Consider the following 22,402-nt stretch of genomic DNA (forward strand, 5'->3'; position numbering starts at 1 on the left):
TCCAGAATCCTGCAGAAGCTCTATAGTCCAGGAGATCAATACCCACCAATATGCAAATACAGAGCACACAGAAAAAGAATGTGAGCAAGATCATAAAAACATCAATAATTTTATAATCAGAGGTAGTGTATGATTTTAAGTTTTGTATAAATATGATCTCTATTATTTTTAAATTTATAAATGAACACTAAAAGATTTATAAAATTTAAAAGGACACCAGCACTCGGGAGGCAGAGGCAGGCGGATCTCTGTGAGTTCGAGACCAGCCTGGTCTACAAGAGCTAGTTCCAGGACATGCTCCAAAACCACAGAGAAACCCTGTCTCGAAAAACCAAAAAATAAAAAAAAAAATTAAAAAAAAAATTTAAAAGGACAAAAAGAGCTCGTGTTCTTTAACTGTGGGTCTCAGTGGAGGCTTCTTTAGGAAATGTCAGTTTTCTCAATGCTTTAGACATTAGAGACATTGCAGCTATCATGGCTTTTGTTTTTAGTTTCTGCTTATTTGTCTGATTTTCACATTAATATATAAAACAGAAATTTAAGCAATGCCTACTATGAACCCAAAATAAAGTACAATACAGAGGAAACAAAAAAAGTAAGTCTTTTAGACATTCAGATGGATGAAACTAGAGTAATCATTTTGGTAAGAGAAAAGGAACCTTAACATAGCACCTTTAAGATATATTCATTTATTTTATGTGTATGTATTGAGTGCCTGTGTGTATGAATAGGCACCACATACACATTTGGTACCCAAGGAGGCAAGAAGACATTCTCAGATCCTTATAGATGGAGTTATAGATGGTTGTGCGCTGGTAATGGGAACAAAACCCAGGACCTCTTCCATGGCAGCAAGTGGTCTTAATCAATAAGCAAACTCTCCTAGTATCTTTAAGAAGCCTGGTTCTCTGAGAAGTAACTAACTATAAATTATAATCCTAAGTACAGTGTTCTGGTTTCAGGTTTTAAGAAAAGTGAGAGTTACAATTCTAGACTGTGATAATTCTGGGGAGTTATCTCTTGTACAAAGTAACCATCTAGGAAAGATGAACAAAATTATGTTTAGAAATGACTACTTCAAAACAAGCTGGAAAAATTCAACTTATAATTTGCAGTTCACCTACTAAACAAATATATCTCCTCCCATTTTCTCTCCAACAATTGAACTTCAAATATTCTGTGACTCTCAGATGTGACTGTATATTCCATTGAGAATCAGCAAGATACATTACAAAGTATTGTCAGGGGACCCCTAACTTCTCTGGAGTGACTGAAACCAAAATAGTCTAACAAATCCAAGGAGATAAAAATCATTTTCATTTATATCACAAAATGTTGAATATTCTTGGAAATTGGTAGATGTATCTAAAAGTAGAAGTGTGACCATACATACTATTGTGAATACACATCGGATTCTGTTTTAAGACAGGGTAGCAAAGAAAAACCCCTAAATGAAAAGTCTGCAGACGTGATTTTGGTCAGCCATGAGCTATGACTTCTCATGCCACTGAATAAGTTAAAAAAAATGGTTTAGACTTTATGTTACAGGTTGAGTAAGTTAGGATCTTACCCATTATCACACAGAAATCAACTTTAAAAAGGTGATAGAGAAAGCATGGAAAGCAGATCGAAATTCCAAAGGTCACAAGCAACACAGAAGTTACAAAAGTGAAACTCACGCTTAGCTTCACAACATCAAAGCCTGCTTCTAGGTAGGGTCAGTGCTAGCACAGTTGGCTAAGTGGACAGAACCATGAGGAAGGGGGACTATGAGCACAGAGCAGTCAATGCTGGTCACCCTGGCTCGAAGTGTCTAAAGGTCCCAATCTGAGTGAAAAGTACCATTAATGAAAATTTCTGCTGTGCCAGCTAGCCAGACTGCCAGGAAGAAAAGGCTGAAAGCTGCTACTTCTCGCTTCCTAGGCGCCCACAACATTTTCTCACATTTAGCACTTATAACCCATCATGCTACACCTCAGTGCCTTCTAGAACATTGTGCTTCTTAAAAAGTAAGGAAACCAAAGAAAGATGGTACAGTAAACACAGCTAAGAAAACTAAAGGAACCCATTATGGCACATAAAGAATTGGTATCTATTATTACAATGCTTCCCCCAAACAAACTTACAGTCAGAAGATAAGAGATTATTTTCTTCATGGCATAGGTACAAAGACTAAATTGAAAGAGACAAACCAATCAGCTCAAAGTCAAAGAGTTAAAAGTGTGCGTACTATGACTAACATTTCCCAATGCATATTTCAGTAACCAAGAGAATTACTGGACAGCCACCACATAATTTGTAATCCCAGACAGAAAAGACATGGAGAGCCAGAGGGGCCCTCCCTGCCCCGGCTGCTGTCCCATAGGCATGCTTCTATCAGTGCCATTTCCCAGATCTCACAGGTCTTTGTATCGCTTCTGGAGCTGAGCTTGGGCTTTTAGATCTTCCTCTTGGAGCTGCTTAGCCACCTGCAGATCATGCTGGACCAGACGGTTCCGCTGAATGTTTGATGCCAAATGATGCTCAACTGGACAGGACCATTAGAAGGGGAGTTACAATGTGTTGACAGGTCAATAACAAGCTTATAATCAATTTAAGTAGGGCCTCACCATTATAAAAGTCTATATACCCACCACTCCACTTTATGCTTTTAACAAAAGATAAAATTGCTTCAGGAGTTACTCTACTGAGTAAAAAGGAGATCAACAGGAATAAGTCAATTGCTTTTCTGATCATGTGACATAAATGTAGCAGTACCAGGATGTCTATATAGACACTTTAAGCTGGCCACTGTTCTTTCTACTGAATGCTGTTGCCATTCCAAGAACTCACAAATCATGAACTCATAAAATACTATCTAAATGGGTTTTACTTTCTACTAAAACACTAAGTATTCAGAAAAATCCACCATGTGGAGTTGGGAATATACCTTTGTTAGCAGAGTGCATGCCTAGCATTCAGGGAGCCCCAAGTCCCATCCTCAGAAGGGTATCAACAGGGGGTGGTATCACATGCCTACAATGCCAGCACTTGGGACACAGAGGCAGTAGGATCAGATTTCCAAGATCATCCTAAACTACAATGGGGGTTTCAGATCAGCCTGGGCTACAGGAGACCCTATCTCAAACTACAAAAAAATCTGCAGTGCGACTTAACACAGACACTACTATTGCCTATGGAAAATGTCCCATTTTCTATTCCAAGGGCAAGCTTCTGACATACTACAGACACATTTACAACCACTGTCTCCCTGCTATGGAAGGGAAGGGAACAGTCCTTTTCCTCCAGAGAGTGAGCACTGTTCCTATCCCTGACTCATTTCAAAATATGCAGAATTCATTATTTACCCTTGTCACTTGCCAAGACCTTTCTTCAGGGGAGATATGAGATATACTTAGTGACTTTCTCTTTACCTAACAGGAAGAAACAGCCTCAAGCTACCACTAAAGAGAAAGCTGCAGGCTCATGAATTAGAGCTGGTACTTACTCTCTTGTTCCTGCAGGCTATGAGCCAGGGTGTGGTCCTCCAGGACAGCAAAATCTCGACACACTGTAGAGGAGGAAGAGCAGAATGGAGAAATTATTAGTATTACTATATACCTGCATAAATATAAAAGAATTTTGTGTACTTCAAAACAATTTCAATATTTTGCAATTTATTAGATTAAATAAATTACAATGCATAAAATGTCTAATAAAGTATTAATTCATCATTCACCAAAATTCCTAGTGATGGGGCTGGAGAAATAGCTCAGTGGTTAAGAACAATTATTGTTTTTGCAAAGGATCTTGGTTTGGATCCCAGCAACCCACATGTCAGCTAATAACAGTGAGTCCAGCACATTCTTCTGGCCTCCATAGGCACCAGGCACCAGGCACCCATGTGTCATACATATATAAAAAACAGAAAAACACTCATACACATAAAACAAAACAAGTCACAAAATAAAAAACCATAGAGCCTACTAAATAAATGTCCAGCAAGTGTGCCACAAATCAATGGTTAGCTCTTCCTCCCAGAGCTCTACAAACTCCTATCTGCCTCTCTAGGGTGCAGTTAAAATAACTAGAGTCAACAATGCTTTGCACATTGTTGCACAGGAAATCTGGTTTCTAGCAGGGTTTGAAGAGTCAAAGATTCTTGCTGCACCTTGACCTATAGTTCTTCTAGAGAGCTGAGCTTATTTCAGAGATCTCACCTTATTTCCTTAGGTAGGAGATCTCTCCTCTGAGGTTAGTCACCATCCTTAATGGCTGGACATGTAAGCTAGAACGGAATTCCTAGTTTTGTGTATACCAAGAGGTACTCCCCAATTATCTGAAATCCAAAGATAATGGGAATCCTCGAGACCATGGATCCTCCCCTAATTTAGCAGCCATGGGTCATTTGAAATAATGTAGGGGGATCCTGGAGATGTCAAGACTATTTTGAAATGGATATACAGCACAGGAATCATTTCTGCCCAATAAATATGTTCTTTTCAAATGTAACTGTTGAACTAGTAATTCCAATTGAAATGTGTTCTTATCATCAGATGTATATTCAGAAACTTCTAAACACTTGAGGCCCAGCTTGAGTCACTGTTAAACATATGGAGTGAAAGTGCCGTCAAATTATACTAGTTAACATCCTGGGCAGAGAGATGGTCCGCATAAGGACTATACAATGTGGTCATTGGTAGCAAGGCTGGAATTAAAAGTCAATGTTTAACAGTAAAAGTTCAATTTTCCCTGACAAGTTGACAGCCCTTTTTAATTCCAATAAACTGGAAGAAATTATTGCCAAAAAAATTAGTCTAGAGACTTCCAACATGAAGTCTCTAAGGCATTTCAATTAATTAGTACAGAATTTTTTTTGGCTAATGCATATGTGTTTTCAACTTAGAAGAAAGAAGTGTTCACAATGTATTGCCAATGATGAATATCACCAAATGCATGGCCTTATTAATTGATCTTAATATAGTACTAATGGAAACACTTATGTTCAAAGAATAGGTGTTTTTTTTTTTTTTTATTTTTGGATTTTTCGAGACAAGGTTTCTCTGTAGCTTTTGGTTCCTGTCCTGGAACTAGCTCTTGTAGACCAGGCTGGCCTCGAACTCACAGAGATCCACCTGCCTCTGCCTCCGTACTGGGATTAAAGGCGTGCGCCACCACCGCCCGGCTAGGTCAAGTTTTTATATTACTCTTATGAGCACTATATTTGAGAAAAGCATTTTGAAAAGAAGACTATATGTAGGAAGAATGGCAGTTTGTAATCCCGGCATTTAGGGGCTCATGAGGAAAGACTGAAAAGTTCAGGCCAGCATAAGGTACACAGCAAGATTTCATATAAAAGCAGTAATAATAATTAACAGAAAACAAAGTCTATAATACATAGTATATGGGACTATACTTTAAAGAAACTATTTTTCAGGATTATAGATACAAACATAAATACATATATGTATCTATATTATATGTGCCAGCTTCTTGGTTTCTGTACTTCTTAAACGTTTTGTAACGTATTTCTTATACTTCAGATATTTAATTTCAGATTGTTTAAATACTATTTTCAAATCCACTCATTTTGATAGTATATATTAGGCATAGAATAGTTCAAAGGATTATCCATCATCTGAATACTATTTCTTTTAAAATATATTTAATCATTGATAACTGGTCTTAAGACTTTTTACTGATGAAATGGTATCTACAAAGAATGATTACACTAGTAAAGAAGACCGCAGAAAGTGTACATGTGCACACACAAAGAGGTACGCTGTCAAACACATGATTAACATGAAATTCTCTAGCAGCTTCCAAGTATAGAATTTCATTTAGAAAGAAATATTATTAGTCTGATGTACAATTCTTTTGTGCCAACTGCATTGCCATTCAAGGCCTTCCTGAGTTTGCTGCATCACTGCTCTCAAGAAAGCTGAAGCAGATAGAAATGTGGACATCTTTGTAAACCAGAATGGCACTGGAGAAAATACTTCACAGCCAAGTTCAGAAGACAGATGAAACCCCTGATCCTTCTCAGTCCTACTCCATGCGAAGTGAGCAATACTGACAGTCCAGCTCATCTTAAAGCACACATGGCAAAGCACTGGTGAGGGAACTTCTCACACTGCTTCATTCAGTTTCACTCACCAGGCGTTTTTGTAAACTGCAGTCTTGAAGGCAGGGACTGTGTGGGGGCTTCTCCACACCTTCTCTACACAGTGTATGCACCCAGAAAAACTACGGGATGCTGATCAAATGCAAAATGCTGACGATTCTGAGAAAGAGTGCTAACTAGAAGGCACTCCAAGTGAAGCAGCTAATGAAATCAGTATAAGAAAGAGCAGACTAGCTGGGCGGTGGTGGCGCACGCCTTTAATCCCAGCACTCGGGAGGCAGAGGCAGGCGGATCTCTGTGAGTTCGAGACCAGGCTGGTCTACAAGAGCTAGTTCCAGGACAGGCTCCAAAAAAAAGAAAAAAAAAAAAAAAGAAAAAAAAAAGAAAAAAGAAAAAGAAAGAGCAGACTAGGGGGCTGGAGAGATGGCTCAGAGGTTAAGAGCATTGCCTGCTCTTCCAAAGGTCCTGAGTTCAATTCCCAGCAACCACATAGTGGCTTACAACCATCTGTAATGAGGTCTGGTGCCCTCAGGCATACACGCAGACAGAATATTGTATACATAATAAATAAATAAATAAATAAATAAATAAATAAATAAATATTTTTTAAAAAAATAAAGAGCAGACTATTCCAAAGAGAAGAGGAAGAGCTTTCAACCTTCACACAGGCAGAGGGTGATAGGACAACTGAAATGTATGGGAAATGAGAAAGGCAACTGCAAAAAGCAGCCACGCCGAACATGTCAAGCATATAGTTCCCTGGGAGGAGCAAGGGAAAAAAAGCCTCATCCAAGGGAGACCTGGTGAAGAGAATAGACTCAGACTCAGAACAAGCCCATAGCACGCACACACTCAAATCCTACAAAAGTAAGTGATGGATCAGCAGTGGAGAACTATTCTGTCACATGGTGTGACTTCAAGGTCCATGAGTAGGCACTATCTTGAGATGTGGGGGCCTGAAAACAGAACACACCCAGAAGTCAGATGTCTAAATAGAACCTGTCACCGCCCGGAGTGCAATACTGCCCTAAGAAGGCAGTGACAAATTGAAAAGAGCAAACTACAGAAGAAGTGAGAACAGAACACCACCTACAGCAAATGTTCTGTCAGGTATACCTCAGGCAGGTTATTACTGTCCAGAACATATAAAGGTGACAAATAATAATCCCAAGAGGCTAGGTTGTAATCACCAGGTAGAGCACTTGCCTGGCACTTACAAGGCCCTGGATTCTAGCCACTGCACACATCTGTAACCAAGCACAAGAAATAGAGGTGTGATGATCAAAACAGTGAAGGTCATCTTCTTCCTCACCATGAGTCTGAGAAAAGCCTGGACTACATCTAAACCCATAAGCAAAAAAAAAAAAAAAAAAAAGGCAATCAAAACCAGTCAGTAAAAGTGAACCAATGAGGTGAACAGATGCCTTTAAAAAGAAATCCAAAGATCTAATAGTTAAAAGTTTTCTGAGATCCCATCTCACCACTATTAGAATGGCTACCATCAAAAGAACAAATGACAACAAAGGATGGTGGAGATGGTGAAGCTACAAGAAATAATCCTACATCACCGTGCGAACAGGAACATAAACTGTTCATTCATGTTCACTACTGCTCTATTCACAGAACAAGGAATTAGAGATGTCCATCAACTGATGAGTAGACAATGAAAATGTACATATGCACAATGGCATATTAGTGAACAGTTTAGAAAACAAAATTATTAACTTTGCAGGTAAATGTATGGAGCTAGAAAAATTCATCCTGAGTGAGGTGACCTAGACCCAAAAAGACAAGTATTGTACATTTTCTCTTCTATGTGAATATTAGCTTTTAAGCCTCTGGTAAGCATGATACAATACTTGTAATCACAAAGATTAGGTGTAGAGTAAGGGACCAGGAGGGAAGAAGGGTCCCCGAGGAAAGGGAACTAGCATACTGGAGAGATGCAGTAAGGGTGTGACTTGGGTAGCAGGGTTAATTGGAAAGGGGATGCAGGACTGGGGTCAGAAAGAGAACATGAAGGATAACTAACAATAAGGTCATTGGAGGGGTCATATGGAAATGTGCTATTGTAGAAGCTGTCCAATATATACAAGTATATGAAGATATGAATGGAGTCACCAAAGCCCAGGGAAGACAATGCCCCAACTAGACATCTCTCACTACTAAGTGAAACTTCCAGTGCTAGCAATGGTTATATCAAATTCAGTCAATGACCATAGGGAAGGGGAAACCGTGATTAGAACAGTACATGAAAAATTGATTCATTAATAGATGGAATGTAACAGTATATGTATAGCCACTGAGAGTATTAGTGGTGACGCCTCAGAAAACTAAAAAGAGAACTGCCATTTGACAGTTATATCACTCCTGTGTATAAAACCAAAGAATTCTAAGTTAACATGTAAAGATGGATTTCAAAGTAAAGTTAAAACCAATTTAAAAAAAAAACAAAAGCAAAACACAAAACTGCTTAGGTGCTCTTCAAGCTCAGTGTCCTGATGTATAGAAATCTAGGAATCACAGCAAATGTAGTGAGCTGTGTACACTAGCACATGCACTGGCAAACACAGCAGCATTCCCAGGGCAGTTTTTATATGAAATCTATCCAAAAAAAAAAAAAAAACTCTGTGATATTATGACAGACTCCACTACAAGCCAATCAAATCTGCCCTTTATAATTTTATTTCTTTTTCTCTTCTTCAAACACTAATCTGTTTCTTCTTGTTTTATCATCATTTGTCCCTACAAACAGATCTACTCACCAGCTTCACTTCTGAGCTTCAGACACTGCCTGTGTCCCAATTCTCCCTACAATAATTGTAGGGTTTTCCAAATACATAATTACAGAACTACTTCTTATGCAAATAGCACCCCACACATCCTCTTCTTGACAATCAGTCACAAAGAAGAAACTTTATTCCTCTATCAACAACTCTAAAAAGTTGACTATCAGTGATTAAAATTCCAGTCCAAAGAAAGCAAATGTAAAGTCTTAAAATAGTGTTTTTAAAATGTTTTCTTATCCATTAATAGTAACAGATTATGACCATCTCAGTTTTCCTTCAATAGAGAAAGAAATTAGTCTGTATTTTACATAAAATGCTTTAAAGTATTGGTTTAAAAAACACACTTAAAACATATTTATTGCTTGTGAACTAAGTATTCTCTTTAAACTTGTGTTAAGGATATATCCTTTTGATTACTGAGAAATTTAGAAGCGACAGAGCATAAGTCAATGGATTCTCCTACCTTTTGTAGTAGATAAAGAGGGGTATCCCCTCACATTCTCCACAAGCATGCCCAGGCACAAACAGATCAAAGTGCAAGCAGAAATTCTACTTGCTTTTCCAACAAATGAACTCATTCTCAAACTTCAGCCAATTAGTAAGCATTTATTTACACTGGTAAGAAAAGGCTCAGTAAGATTCAAAAGAGTAAAGTGATATTTTCTAAACTAATTCTGCTCAAAGTTTAAACTATATTCTTTCAGTAAAAACTCTTCCTTTCCCTCCAGCGTAGCTACAGAGTGAACAGATATATTATAGTAAATATATGGGTGTTTGTGTGTGTGTGTGTGTGCACTATTCAACCTATCCATACAAGTAAAAAGCACTGCCACATAAAAATGCTTAGACTACTAATGCGTTCACTAGAGACTATTTCTTTCAACTCCCCCTTTTATGAAATGATAGAATTGTATGTGTTGTCCTTTTTTAAGTGAGTACTAGGAGCAGCAGATGGAATACTCGCTGACTCCTTTGAGAGAGGGCTTGGCATTGTGTTTGCTTTCATTGACTCAATGAGGATATTCCAAACATAGTCTGTACTGAGAATGCGTGACAGTCACAAGTTAACATTTATAGGACTTGCATGATTATTTCTCCTAACCATCTAAAATAAAAATCAAGGTTTATTGACATCCTCATTTAGTTTATGGACAAAACTGAAACAAAATGAAGTGGCCTGAGCAAGATCGTCCAGCAAACAAAACAAACATTAATGAAGTTCACCTCTTCTGGTCTCAAATATTAGTGTGTTCACCTCTTCTGGTCTCAAATATTTATCTCAAATATTAATTTGAACTGAGATAAATAATATGCATTTCTGAATATCAGAAAGGACTGATAATATTAAATGCTAGTTAGAATAATACAAATATATGGGTGTTTTTTTGGACTGGAGAAGGAAATTAAATTTCAGGAAAGATGGTCTATATATGCATTTGTACAATGGTTTCAAAAATCCCCCAATAGAACAGATGGAAGGTAATTTACTTTCCTACAGTCTTTCCTTGGAGTACACCTCTACCACCAAGGAGACTCCTTCTCAATGCACTCTGAAAAAGCAGTAAGGTTAATCATCCATGGTGCTTGTTAGGACCCAAAACATTGTAGTCATTTTTTATTGGAGCACCAAAAAAGAAAAAAAAAATCAAGGAAATTAGGACGTTACAGCGATTCCCTGCTTCTCTCTATGGCATGCCGAAGACTCTCCCCTCAGGAGAGAGATAGTACTAAAGAATTTTAGACGAATGTGTCTAAGACAGTGGCTCTCAACCTGTGGATTGAATGACCCTTTCACAGGGTCACCTAAGATCAATGCAAAACACAGATACTTACATGACAATCCACAACAGTAGCAAAATGATAGTCATGAGTAGCAATGAAAATAATTTTATGGTTGGGGAGGTTACTGCAACATGAGGTAATGTATTAAAGGGTTGCAGCATTAGGAAGGTTGAGAACCAATGGTCTAAGAGATAATATCACTGATCTTGGAGAGCCTTACAGAATACTTTGATTACAGCAGAAATATCTGACTTTTTAACGTGAGTTTATTTTTAGAATGTTTCAGAAAGAGAAAGCATAAAAATCTCAGTAATATACTGTAAGATTACGAAGTAACTGAAATTCTTTACCATTTGGGACATTTCTATTTACCAATTATCTTCCATAAAGGGGATACTTACAATCCTTTCAAGTAATTTTATAGTAAGATGTATTTTTATACATACATAGTAAGATATATTTTTACTGTAATTTAAATATCTAAATTAAATATCTAACCATAAGGCAACAAATACTCATTAAAAATATCAGGTTCAGCATAAGGTTTTATTGATTCTATATATACTGTTCCATTAGAGCTTTTGTGTTTTATGAAAAAATACAAATAAAAATAAAATTTACCTAAATTTCTGAAACAGCAATGGTAAAGTACTAAGATTATTTCATTCTTATCAGAAAATTAAAGCCGATTCTTCACTTGGAAAAACTATTAGCATAAACTATGCAAGTAAATTCATGTTAGAACTTAAATAAAAGCACAGAATTATAGAATGGAAAGATAATATGCATGGATTTAAACATGTGCACAAACGAGTGTACACACACCCACATAGACACACAACACATAGACAACACAGACACACACAATATACACACAAACACAAATACACAGATTTATCTCTCTCTCACACACACAAATCTCTCTCTCTCTCTCTCTCTCTCTCTCTCTCTCTCTCTCTCTCTCTCACACACACACACACTCACTCACTAACACCGCACACAAGGTTAAGCATAGAAGAGATATTTTTAAACATTTTTACTATTATGAAATTTATCAAAGTAAATTTCTGCTTTGAAAATTTTTTTCCCCTCCAAATTCAAAGCTAAGTGTAAAACCAGTAACTTAAACCACTTACTTGGCAAGCAGGACTTAGCTAACCACATATGCAGCAGATTATAGGCCAGAAGTTCTGAAAATGCTGAGATGATACAAGTCATCAAATCAGAAGTACTACTTTAATATCGTAAGCCATCTACTTCATTATCAAGACCACAGAGTAAATGGGTAAGGAACTAAAAGAGAAAAACGCTGAGTCAGTAATTTCCATCTGATGGAAAATGACCAGGGCTCAGAGAAGCAGGAAAAACTCTGGGGGAAGCAGCAGAGAGATAGAAGGATTCTTACTCAGACTAGTAACACTTTTTCTTAAAATGACAATTTCCAGTAACTTGCCCTTAGAAGTTTAGAAAACACATTCTATAAACTTCGTTTGTTATAAAAAAAAAAAAATGAACCTAAATCTTTTGGCAGGAGCAACAATCCAAAAACTACCCTAAGCAAGTTACATTTTAGATCCTGTCTATTCTCAGAAAATGCAGCTGCACAGACTGATAGCAACACCAAGACTCCAGGAATTAACAGCATCTGGTTTCTCCTGGGAGAGAGTTCATTCAGAAGATTACCACCAAAGTGATGGCTGAGTTCTGCCTTCTTGGAGTCTGTCCAGCAGTCACTGCCCCTGTACCACTGCAGTGATGTGTATTCCATATGGCCCAAACAGTCAGACACCAGGTGCAAACCACGGGCTGACAGGTCTATTGAAGAGGAATTTATCTCTGACCTAGGGACACAGTATTTTCTCACACTGTATTAGTCACTTGTATCTAGTTCAGCCTGAGTTAACTATAATCAAAATTTTAAAACTGAGTTCTCAGTGCTATGACCCATGTTTCCAGTGCTAAACTGATACATGGGACTAGTGGTACTAAATAGTTATATATAGTATGCTATATATACTATGTATAGAATATAGCATAATTTCATTATCAAGGATGTCTTATTGGGTAACCATGTTCTAGATAATAATTACATCTGGACAGGTGGGACAGCGCTCATTTAGATAAATGGATCACTTGAACCTGGATTAGGCTCCACAACATTAAATGTCTAAATCCAAGACCATCTTTAAGTGTACACATGTGCATAAGTGTGCAGATGTGTGTCAGTATGTGTATATCCAGGTACATGTGAAAGTACACCTGTTTTAATAATATTTCTAAATCACTTTGCAATTATGAGCAATTAAGGGTCTTTAGCACTTTATTGCTCTTATGTTATCCATCAATTCAGTTTCAGATGCTTGAATCCTGAGATCTTTCCTGTCTTTTTGTCCCTTAGTTTGGCAGCAGATGGTAGTGTTGGTAATCAGGAGGATACAAAGGAAAAGAGTCATTCTATATTCCTGGGGCCATCACATTGCAGATATAACCACAAAGTTAAAGTAAACAAGGCCTAAGTAGAAAAAGGAGTAGGCATTCACCGTGGTTAATGGGGTTCACTCAATAACATACCCAAGGACCTTGAAATCAGATTAGCCAACGTGTATACTCATGAATTTCAACATGCCTTGAAAATCAAGCTGATCACAACTGAAAAAAGGCATTCTCTTAAATGTTACTGTCTTCCCTGCATTCCTTACATATAGTTACATTTTATATGGTTGATCTACTTTATAACAATCCAGGAATATTTGAACTTAAAATAACTAAATTATTCTATCATAAAAATTACTAAAATGGAATCACCTCTACTTTAAAATGTCCATTATTTTCGGATCAACATAAAATTTTCTAATCATCTTTATAAAAAGATGGAACTCGTATACATTACTGTATGACACTGTGAGGTTCTAGAAGGCATTCAATGAATACACAATACACAGGGAAGCAGAAAAAGGTAACAATGACCAGCTCTACAATTCTCTAATTGAATATTCTGATAAGCCATAAATGTAAACACAAATTTACTCATCTGCAATATGAGAGAAGAAACCACTAGTAAGTGCTTAAGTAGTGGAAAGCATTGTTTTTTTTGTTTGTTTGTTTGTTTTTGTTTTTTTTTTTTTGTTTTTTGAGACAGGGTTTCTCTGTGGTTTTGGAGCATTGTTATTTTAAAGGCATTCATTCTGATAGAGACAGTCTCATGGTCTAGAAAACAAGAGACTATTGTTAGTCATAGGGCATCCTCAAAAGAATATGACATTATATAAGCAATAACATACAAAAGTTTTTTTTAAAGCATTTTCCTCTAAAATTACCCAGATAATAAGAATCTATTTATCCTACTTTGAGTTCATCTACCTTGAAAGGAACTCCAGCGATCTGTTTCACTTTCTGAATGCCATTTCCCTGGCACTCTGCTGGTTTCATATGGTTTGGCGGCTAGTTCTCTGTTTGCCTTAGCCTAGAAAGAAAAGCCACTCATCTCCTTAAACTTCTGTAGAATAAACCTAGTGGTGCTCATTAAAACCCAAAATATCACATCCAACCCAACTTACCAGGGGAAATTAAAAAAAAAAAAAAAATCCCTATTGGGTTCTGGCTTCATAGAACAAAAGAGTTCCCTTAAGTGCTAGCTCCTACAACACTTGTTCATCCTGAGCCAGACTGTACACTCTCAGTTTCTCTTCTGGAAGTACATACTTGACTAACATGTTTTCTCCTATTATCATTAAAAAATTAAATTCATTAAAAATAAAAAACTGATACTAAAAACTTTCAACTTTACTGCAGTTATAGATGATAAGATAAGCAAACAAAGTGAAAATATTCCTTAAAAAGTTTCCCATAAAATGTACAATGCACAATTTCACTCCGGTAACTTGGTCAGAATCTACACAAGTTTCCAGTAACCTTGGTGTATGTAAATAATAATTAGGTCAGAAACACGCGAGTAAGTCTTGAGATTCCCACAAGTGTCCTCTGACATATCATCACATCTCAGAATCAAGTCACGGTATGGGTAAGAAATGTACCTAGAAGATACCCCGAGATCTGGGCACCTTGCTAGAATCAACTAAGTCTCACAATGATGTACGTATCCACACATAGCAGACCTACTTTCCTCGCCGTCAGTCAAGGAGACTACTTTAAAATTAGATATCCTATTTCAGAAATAAAGTCTATCTAGAGACCCTACAATAATTACAAAGGAGAAACTAGCCTGTGTTTCTCAGTATGACCACAAGACTTCAAGACAAAAAATTAGGAAATGAACAAAATTCTTTAGAAAGGGATTATGTAAATTGAGTGAGGTTAAATTTTTCTTTTTGTTCTTATTTTGTTTATTTCTTAAGAGAGAAAACTTTATTCATCTAATTGGTATTCAAATTATGTATGAATATTTAATTTTTTGCTTTATATATATGGGTGTAGTGTTTCTAGCATGTATACAATACACGCATGTGCCTAAGTAGGCCATGAGGACTTAGGTTCTCTGGGACTGAGGTAAAGACAGCTGTGAGTTGCCGTCCCATGTGGGTGAGAGGAATCTTACCTAGTCCTCTAGGCCCTTTGCTATTCTATCTCTCCAGCCCCACATGAGGATTCTTGATACCTTCCTTTTCTTAACAAAGGCTGGGAAGTCAGCTATTACCATGAAGGAAAAAGCAAAAATCAAAGGTGGATTGCAGTAAGAATGCTAAGATCCAAGGTAAACAGCACAGAGTAGCAACGTGGATATGTTGTGAATTTTGTTTATTATTTCTCAGACAAAACATCAGTTTCAGAGTTACATAGACCAGGAGTCACATATTGCTCAGTCATCAGCTAAAAACCTTCAGCAAATTCTTTAATCTCTCTGTTCTCATCTGGGGAACCTTGACCTCATGTTTCTCACCTGGGAAATACAGTTCAGTGGGTGCTAAGTTCAGGTACCAGGAATCTGGTGCGTTATGGAGCAACAAAACTCCACATAAAATGGGAATAAAATGAGCATTTTCATAGAATAAAAGGATTTTGATAAATACTTGGACAGGCGTTTATTCAGATTTAATCATTATATTTTGTATCCATGTGTTCAACACCAGGATATAAGTATGTACAATTATTTATCTTTATAGCCACAAAATATTTTCTTTAAAATGGGGAGAGAAGTGTTTTATTAAGATAAAATAAATTATGCCCATAGGAAGGGTAAAGAAAATACTTGCCATTTAACAAGAAGTAATTCAGTAAAGCCTATTATTAGTGTTGGCATCACAAAAATTAATAACATCTTATAATTGGTTATTTTCTATTAAGTATCTCTTCTAGACAGGTGTTATTAACCCATTAGTGACTCAGATCTAGGCTTGTAAACTAGAAGATGCAGTCACTACGGGCCTTTAAAAATCTACAGAAATGCTCTCAATTGCTGAGCCATCTCTCCAGCTCCAAGTGTGGATGTTTGATAGATCTTTATTTTCAGTGAAGGCTGAGCTATTACTATGAGGGGAGAGAAACAGAACTTCTTTGTAACTAACATCCAACAGGACAGCACATTTCCAAATCAGAGTAAGTAGAAGTGAAGGGGAAGCAGAATATCTAAATGTTTGATTAGTCTCACCATTCCAAACTTTCACAGACAAATGTGTAAGATTAACAGAGCAATGCAACATTCTCTATGAAAGTCACATAGTTAGTCTGTGAAACAGAACAACCATCAAAGCATCACAATTGAAATGCATTAGAATTGCATACTTAGAAGCACAGCCATGTAAAATCCAAGTAACACTTTAAAATGTACAGGAAAAAGTTGTGTGACTAAAGCTAGATGGATTTTCCTAATTTTTGTACTTTTAATTGTTTTATAATGGAAACTTTCTACATAATCTATATATCATTTTGATATCTTTAATTTTAGGAAGCATGATATTGTTTAACCAATATACAGATATACAATGGCCTTACTGTAACACATAAGCACATCTGCTCTTAGAAACATCCAGACTTTTAGTGTAAATTCTGCCATCTGATCAACAGTGAATTCTGACAGGCTCCTTCTCACTCTGCACTGTGGAGGGAAATCTACATTAATCCAGGAATTCATCCACGAGACAGAACTGCAGGAAACAAAGTTTATTCAATAGAATGATACAAATCTGTCCCACTGCAGCCTACACGAAGCTACCCACACACGTTAACTGTGTGCTAACCTTGTCCTGCACCAAATAACTATTTCCACACTGCTGCTGTGAAGCTATTACCAGTAAGCAAAGCAACAAATATTTGCTTTCCTTCATCAGCGACCCTCCAATAACCATCCTTTGGCAAGCTTCTCCTTCTCCAGCCAGCAGTGCTCACAATCCCTCCACTATCAGTTAAAGGGAGACCGCGTTATCAGTCATCAACTGCCTGGTGACTACAAATGCAGACTGCACCTTCTGCTCAAAGGTTTCCTGGGGCCGGATGCTCAGTTACACTATGGCTGTCTTCGCAGGGTTTTGAGAGCTGTGACAACCCCACAACCAAAAACAACTGAGGAGGAAAGAGTTTATTTCTTCTTAAAACTCTCAGGACACAAACAGTCCATCACTGAGGAAGTCAGCACAGGAATATAAGGCAGGTACCTGGAGGCAGAAATGAATACAGAGGCTAGAGAGGAGTGTGGCTTACTGTCTTTGTTCCTAATGGCCTGCTCTGGGGTGGCCCCGCCTACAGTGGGCTGGGCCTTCCCACACATCAATCTCTACTTAAGGAAATGCACTACAGGCTTGCTCGAAGACCAATCTGGTGGAGGCATTTTCTTCCTATTTCTTTTTTCTGTTTTTCTTTATGGGTTCTTAGAGACAGGGTTTCTCTGTATCGCCTATGTTGTCTGGGAATCTGTTCAGTGAACAAGGCTGGCCTAGATCTAAGAGATCTGCCTGCCTCTGCCTTCTGAATGCTGGCATTAAAGATGGACACTCTCTCTTCCCCAGTGATTTTAGCTTGTGTCAAAGTGACATAAAATTCCAGCTGCCTGCATCTTGAATCCGGTACAGAAAGCAGTTGCCTGCATCTTGAACAAAAAGAAGACAAGATCTTCATATACCTTTCAAATGCAGAGAATAGACTTCACTTTTTATTTATTTATTTAATTATTAAAGATTTCTGCCTCCTCCCTGCCACCGTCTCCCATTTCCCTCCCCCTTCCCCAATCAAGTCCCCCCCCCCATCAGCCCGAAGAGCAGTCAGGGTTCCCTGCCCTGTGGGAAGTCCAAGGACCTCCCACCTCCTTCCAGGTCTAGTAAGGTGAGCATCCAAACTGCCTAGGCTCCCACAAAGCCAGTACGTGCAGTAGGATCAAAACCCATTGCCATTGTTCTTGAGTTCTCAGTAGTCCTCATTGTCCGCTATGTTCAGCGAGTCCGGTTTTATCCCATGCTTTTTCAGACCCAGTCCAGCTGGCCTTGGTGAGTTCCCGATAGATCATCCCCATTGTCTCAGTATGTGGGTGCACCCCTCACGGTCCTGAGTTCCTTGCTCGTGCTCTCTCTCCTTCTGTTCCTGATTTGGACCTTGGGATTTCAGTCCGTTGTTCCAATGTGGGTCTCTGTCTCTGTCTCCTTTCATCGCCTGATAAAGGTTAATATCCAGGAAGATGACTATATGTTTTTCTTTGGGTTCACCTTCTTATTTAGCTTCTCTTGGATCACGAATTATAGGCTCAATGTCCTTTATTTATGTCTAGAAACCAATGATGAGTGAGTACATCCCATGTTCCTCTTTTTGGGTCTGGCTTACCTCACTCAGGATAGTGTTTTCTATTTCCGTCCATTTGCATGCAAAATTCAAGAAGTCATTGTTTTTACTGCTAAGTAGTACTCTAATATGTATATATTACATACTTTCTTCATCCATTCTTCCATTGAAGGGCACCTAGATTGTTTCCAATTACAATTATAAAATGGGGCACTGAGATGAACAGAGAATTCTCAACAGAAGTTCAAATGGCCAAAAGACACTTAAGGTTATGCTCAACTTCCTTAGCGATCAGAGAAATGCAAACCAAGACAACTTTAAGATACCATCTTACACCTGTCAGAATAGCTAAAATAAAAAACACCAATGATAGCCTCTGGTGGAGAGGTTGTGGAGAAAGGGGTACACTCATCCATTGCTGGTGGGAATGCAAACTTGTGCAACCACTTTGGAAAGCAGTGTGGCAGTTTCTCAGGAATTTCGGGATCACCCTACCCCTGGACCCAGCAATACCACTCTTGGGAATATACCAAAGAAATGCCCTATCATACAACAAAAGTGTATGCTCAACTATGTTCATAGCAGCAATGTCTGTAATAGCCAGAACCTGGAAACAACCTAGATGCCCTTCAATAGACTTCACTTTTATTGTTCTAAAGTGTGCACGGTAGTGTGTGTCCATATTCGTGTATGATCATGTGTGTAAGTGTGTATACAAATGTGTTAAAGGTACTTTCGTTTTGTTTCTTTTAGGTTCTGGAACTAAGACAAAAGCTCTACTACTAAACTACACTGCCACTTGTTACATAAAAGATAAGAATTATTTGAAAGAAGGGCTGACAGGCAGGTCAGTAGCACAGTGTTAGCCTAGCATGTCCAAAGGTCCATGGTCCAATCCCATGGTCCAATCCCCTGCACCAAAAATAAATAAGAATTATTTAGAGACTTAAAAAGGCTAATATGTATCCTTAGAAATAGAACATTTTTTCCCCCAGGTAAGACAGTGAACTAGAAGCCATGTCAGAATGAGTGGCTGATCACTGTTGGGAAACAAAGTGAACAGGAATATTTTCCCTTCATCAGCTGCTTCTCCAGTCCCCAGAATCCATTTGTTCAAGGCCCCAAGAAAATTTCTCTTCTGCCAGACTGAAAACTGTGCTCTACCAAGGGAGCTACTTGTTGCTAGGACTGCAACCAAACACATCAGCCTCACAGGTGCAGAATCTGGCAAACTCAGATATGCAGTTAATTGCACACTGGGCAAAAGAGCTCTTCTGTGAAATCTATCAAGCAGTGCAAGTGTCAATTTATGGAATGTGTCCACAGTGGCTGCTTCTAGAACCATCATTGTGCCCCAACAAGGATGAAAAAACCTGGGGAAGTAAACACATGCTCTGAACAATGCTTTGGGCAGCACACAGCTATCCTGGCTGATGGCCCTGCATCAAATCAGCTATCTTGAGCTCACAGTTGTGCCAAGGAGTTCCATATGAAAACCACACACAGAAATAGAGCTGGATTCCAAAAGAGACAAGTATAGGACTGGGAAAAAAAATTGCACAGGGTAAAACTCAGACAAGAGGCAAAAGGAATATGTGTTCTTCTCGTAACCCATGCAACTTTTTCTAAAGCACATCATGTACGGGACAAAAATAAAATATCTACAAATCCATAAATAATGAAGTAATGTCATGTATTCTATCTGACCACAATGAGATAAGACTAGAAACTTCAGGAAATATACTCTCATGGAAACTAAACAAAACACTAGAATGATGAATGGTACACTGAAGAATCAAGAAAGAATTTTTTTAAATTCCTAGAATTAAATAGCCTAGTAATGAATCTTAAGTCATTAAAATAACAAAAACAAATCAATCCCAAAAGCAGTAGACAGGCAGAAATAAGGAAGAGATGGTTGGAAATCCATGAAATAGAAATGACATAAACGATAAAAAGAATCAATGGATCAGAGCTGGATCTTTGAAAAGATAACACTGACAAAGGCTTACACAAACCAACCAAAAGAAAGACAGAGAGAAGGCATAAACTTGAAAAATTAGGAATAAAACAGGAAAAATTAAAAAACACCAAAAAGAATCAAAAAAATCATGATGACATACTTTAAAACTTTACATTTCACTAAACTGAAAAATTTAAAGGAAATGGGTGGAGATCTCTGGAAACTAAACCAAGATGAAGTGAATTATTTAAACATATTTATATAAACAATGAGATAAAAGCAGTAATAAAACTCTCCCTACCACACAAAGCCCAGGTCTAGATTAATTCAGTACAGAATTCTACTAGACCTTTGAAAAAGAACTGATGTCAATACTCCAAAATTTATTATTTAAAATAGAAATGGAGGTACACTTCCAAACCCTTTTACAAAGCCAGTATCACCCCATACCAACTTCATAAACAATTATAACACAATCTCTCTAATCAACAAAGATGCAAAAATTGTCAACAAAATACTTGTAAAGCAAATTCAAGTACACATCCAAAAGACCAAGTTAGGGATGTGGATGTAACTCACATAGCTACTTCATAGACACGGAAACGACCTTTGATACAATAAAACATCCATTTATAATAGAAATATATATCCTGGGGAGACTAGGAATACAAGAATCATATCTAAAGACAAGGATGGTTTTATATCACAATGACTATCACACAATCATGTATAATTGCAAACATCAAAGCACTGACACTAAGATCAGAGATAATGGGACCACTCTATTCACTTCTACTCAATAAACCACACGGATTCCCAGCTACAGAAATAAAATGAGAAGAAAATAAAAGGGATTAGAAGAGGAAGAAGAAGAAGAAGAAGAAGAAGAAGAAGAAGAAGAAGAAGAAGAAGAAGAAGAAGAAGAAGAAGAAGAAGAAGTAGTAGTAGTAGTAGTAGTCTATTGCAGTCATGAGAGATTCCAAGTTCCCAAAGAAACTCCTAGAACTGAGAAACACCTTCAACAAAATGAGCAGATACAAAACTAACAAAAAGACAAAGAAAAAATTCACTGAGGGGGAAAAAAAAAATCAAGAAATCCCATTCACAATACCCTCAATAAAATAAAATACCCCAACATAGCAAGGAAATGAAAGACCTATAAAATGACAACTTTAAAATGTAAGGTAACTGAAGAAAATACAAAATGAATGACCTCTCATCCCTACGAATTGTCAGAATATTGTGAAAAGCAAACTACAGATTCAATGCACATCCATCAAAATTCCAACCACAATTCTTCATAGAAATAAAAAACCAACAAACAAATCCAATCTTACATCCATAGGGAAGCAATGAACATCCAGGCTAGCCAACACTGTCCTGAACCGTACAGTCCCCTTGGAGAGTCTGCATCCCTGTTTTAAAGCTACACTGCCGCAGTAGTAAAAACATGGCACAGCCACAATCCAGATATACCCACAGATCAAAGGACCCAGATATAAGAACACACACCTGTAGTAATAAAAAAAAAAACAAAAAACACTGAAGAGGAGACACAAATGATGCAGGGGAAACTGAGTAGCTACATGTAGACAGATGAAGTTTGATCCTAATGTCTCACCCTGCAAGAAGATGAGCACACCTGGTTACTCTAATGGATGTCTACCCTGCATGCATATTTGACTCTTATTAAAAGGGTAGAAGGCTTATCAGTTATGAGCTATTGCAAAGGACTCGAGTCCAGTTTCCAGCACCTATACCAGGAGACTCCTAACACCGTAACTCCAGTTCTAGAAACACCTGAGGCCTCTGACCTCCAAGGAACCCACATGCATGTCACCTCACCCAGACACCACACACCGATGCACACATATACACAGAACCAAAAGTAATAAAAATAAGGAAGAAGAGAAAAGGAGACATGAGGAGGAAGACATGAGGTTGGGAGCGGATGTGATAGAGCAGAGGGTCTGAAAAGAGCTGGAAGAGAAGAAGTGGATATGATCAAAATATACTGTATTCATGTAAGAAATTCTCAGATAT

General features: G+C 37.7%; 1 protein-coding gene across 3 annotated transcripts in view; it reads right to left on the minus strand.

The window, feature by feature from the left end:
• Window positions 1–22,402, minus strand: part of Ccdc50 (coiled-coil domain containing 50) — a 65,143-nt gene that overhangs the window by 32,772 nt on the left and 9,969 nt on the right. For 2 of the 3 annotated variants that reach the window (XM_057764169.1, XM_057764171.1), the window contains exons 2-3: window positions 3,488–3,550; window positions 2,401–2,527 (exon numbers count right to left, since the gene is read on the minus strand). In XM_057764169.1, coding sequence (XP_057620152.1) covers window positions 2,401–2,527; window positions 3,488–3,550 — 190 coding nt within the window. Of the gene's footprint in view, window positions 1–2,126; window positions 2,287–2,400; window positions 2,528–3,487; window positions 3,551–22,402 lie in introns of those variants that run through there. The other variant, XM_057764170.1, reaches the window with a different exon arrangement.

Source organism: Chionomys nivalis, chromosome 3 (genome assembly GCF_950005125.1).
Source record: "Chionomys nivalis chromosome 3, mChiNiv1.1, whole genome shotgun sequence".
NCBI lineage: Eukaryota > Metazoa > Chordata > Mammalia > Rodentia > Cricetidae > Chionomys > Chionomys nivalis.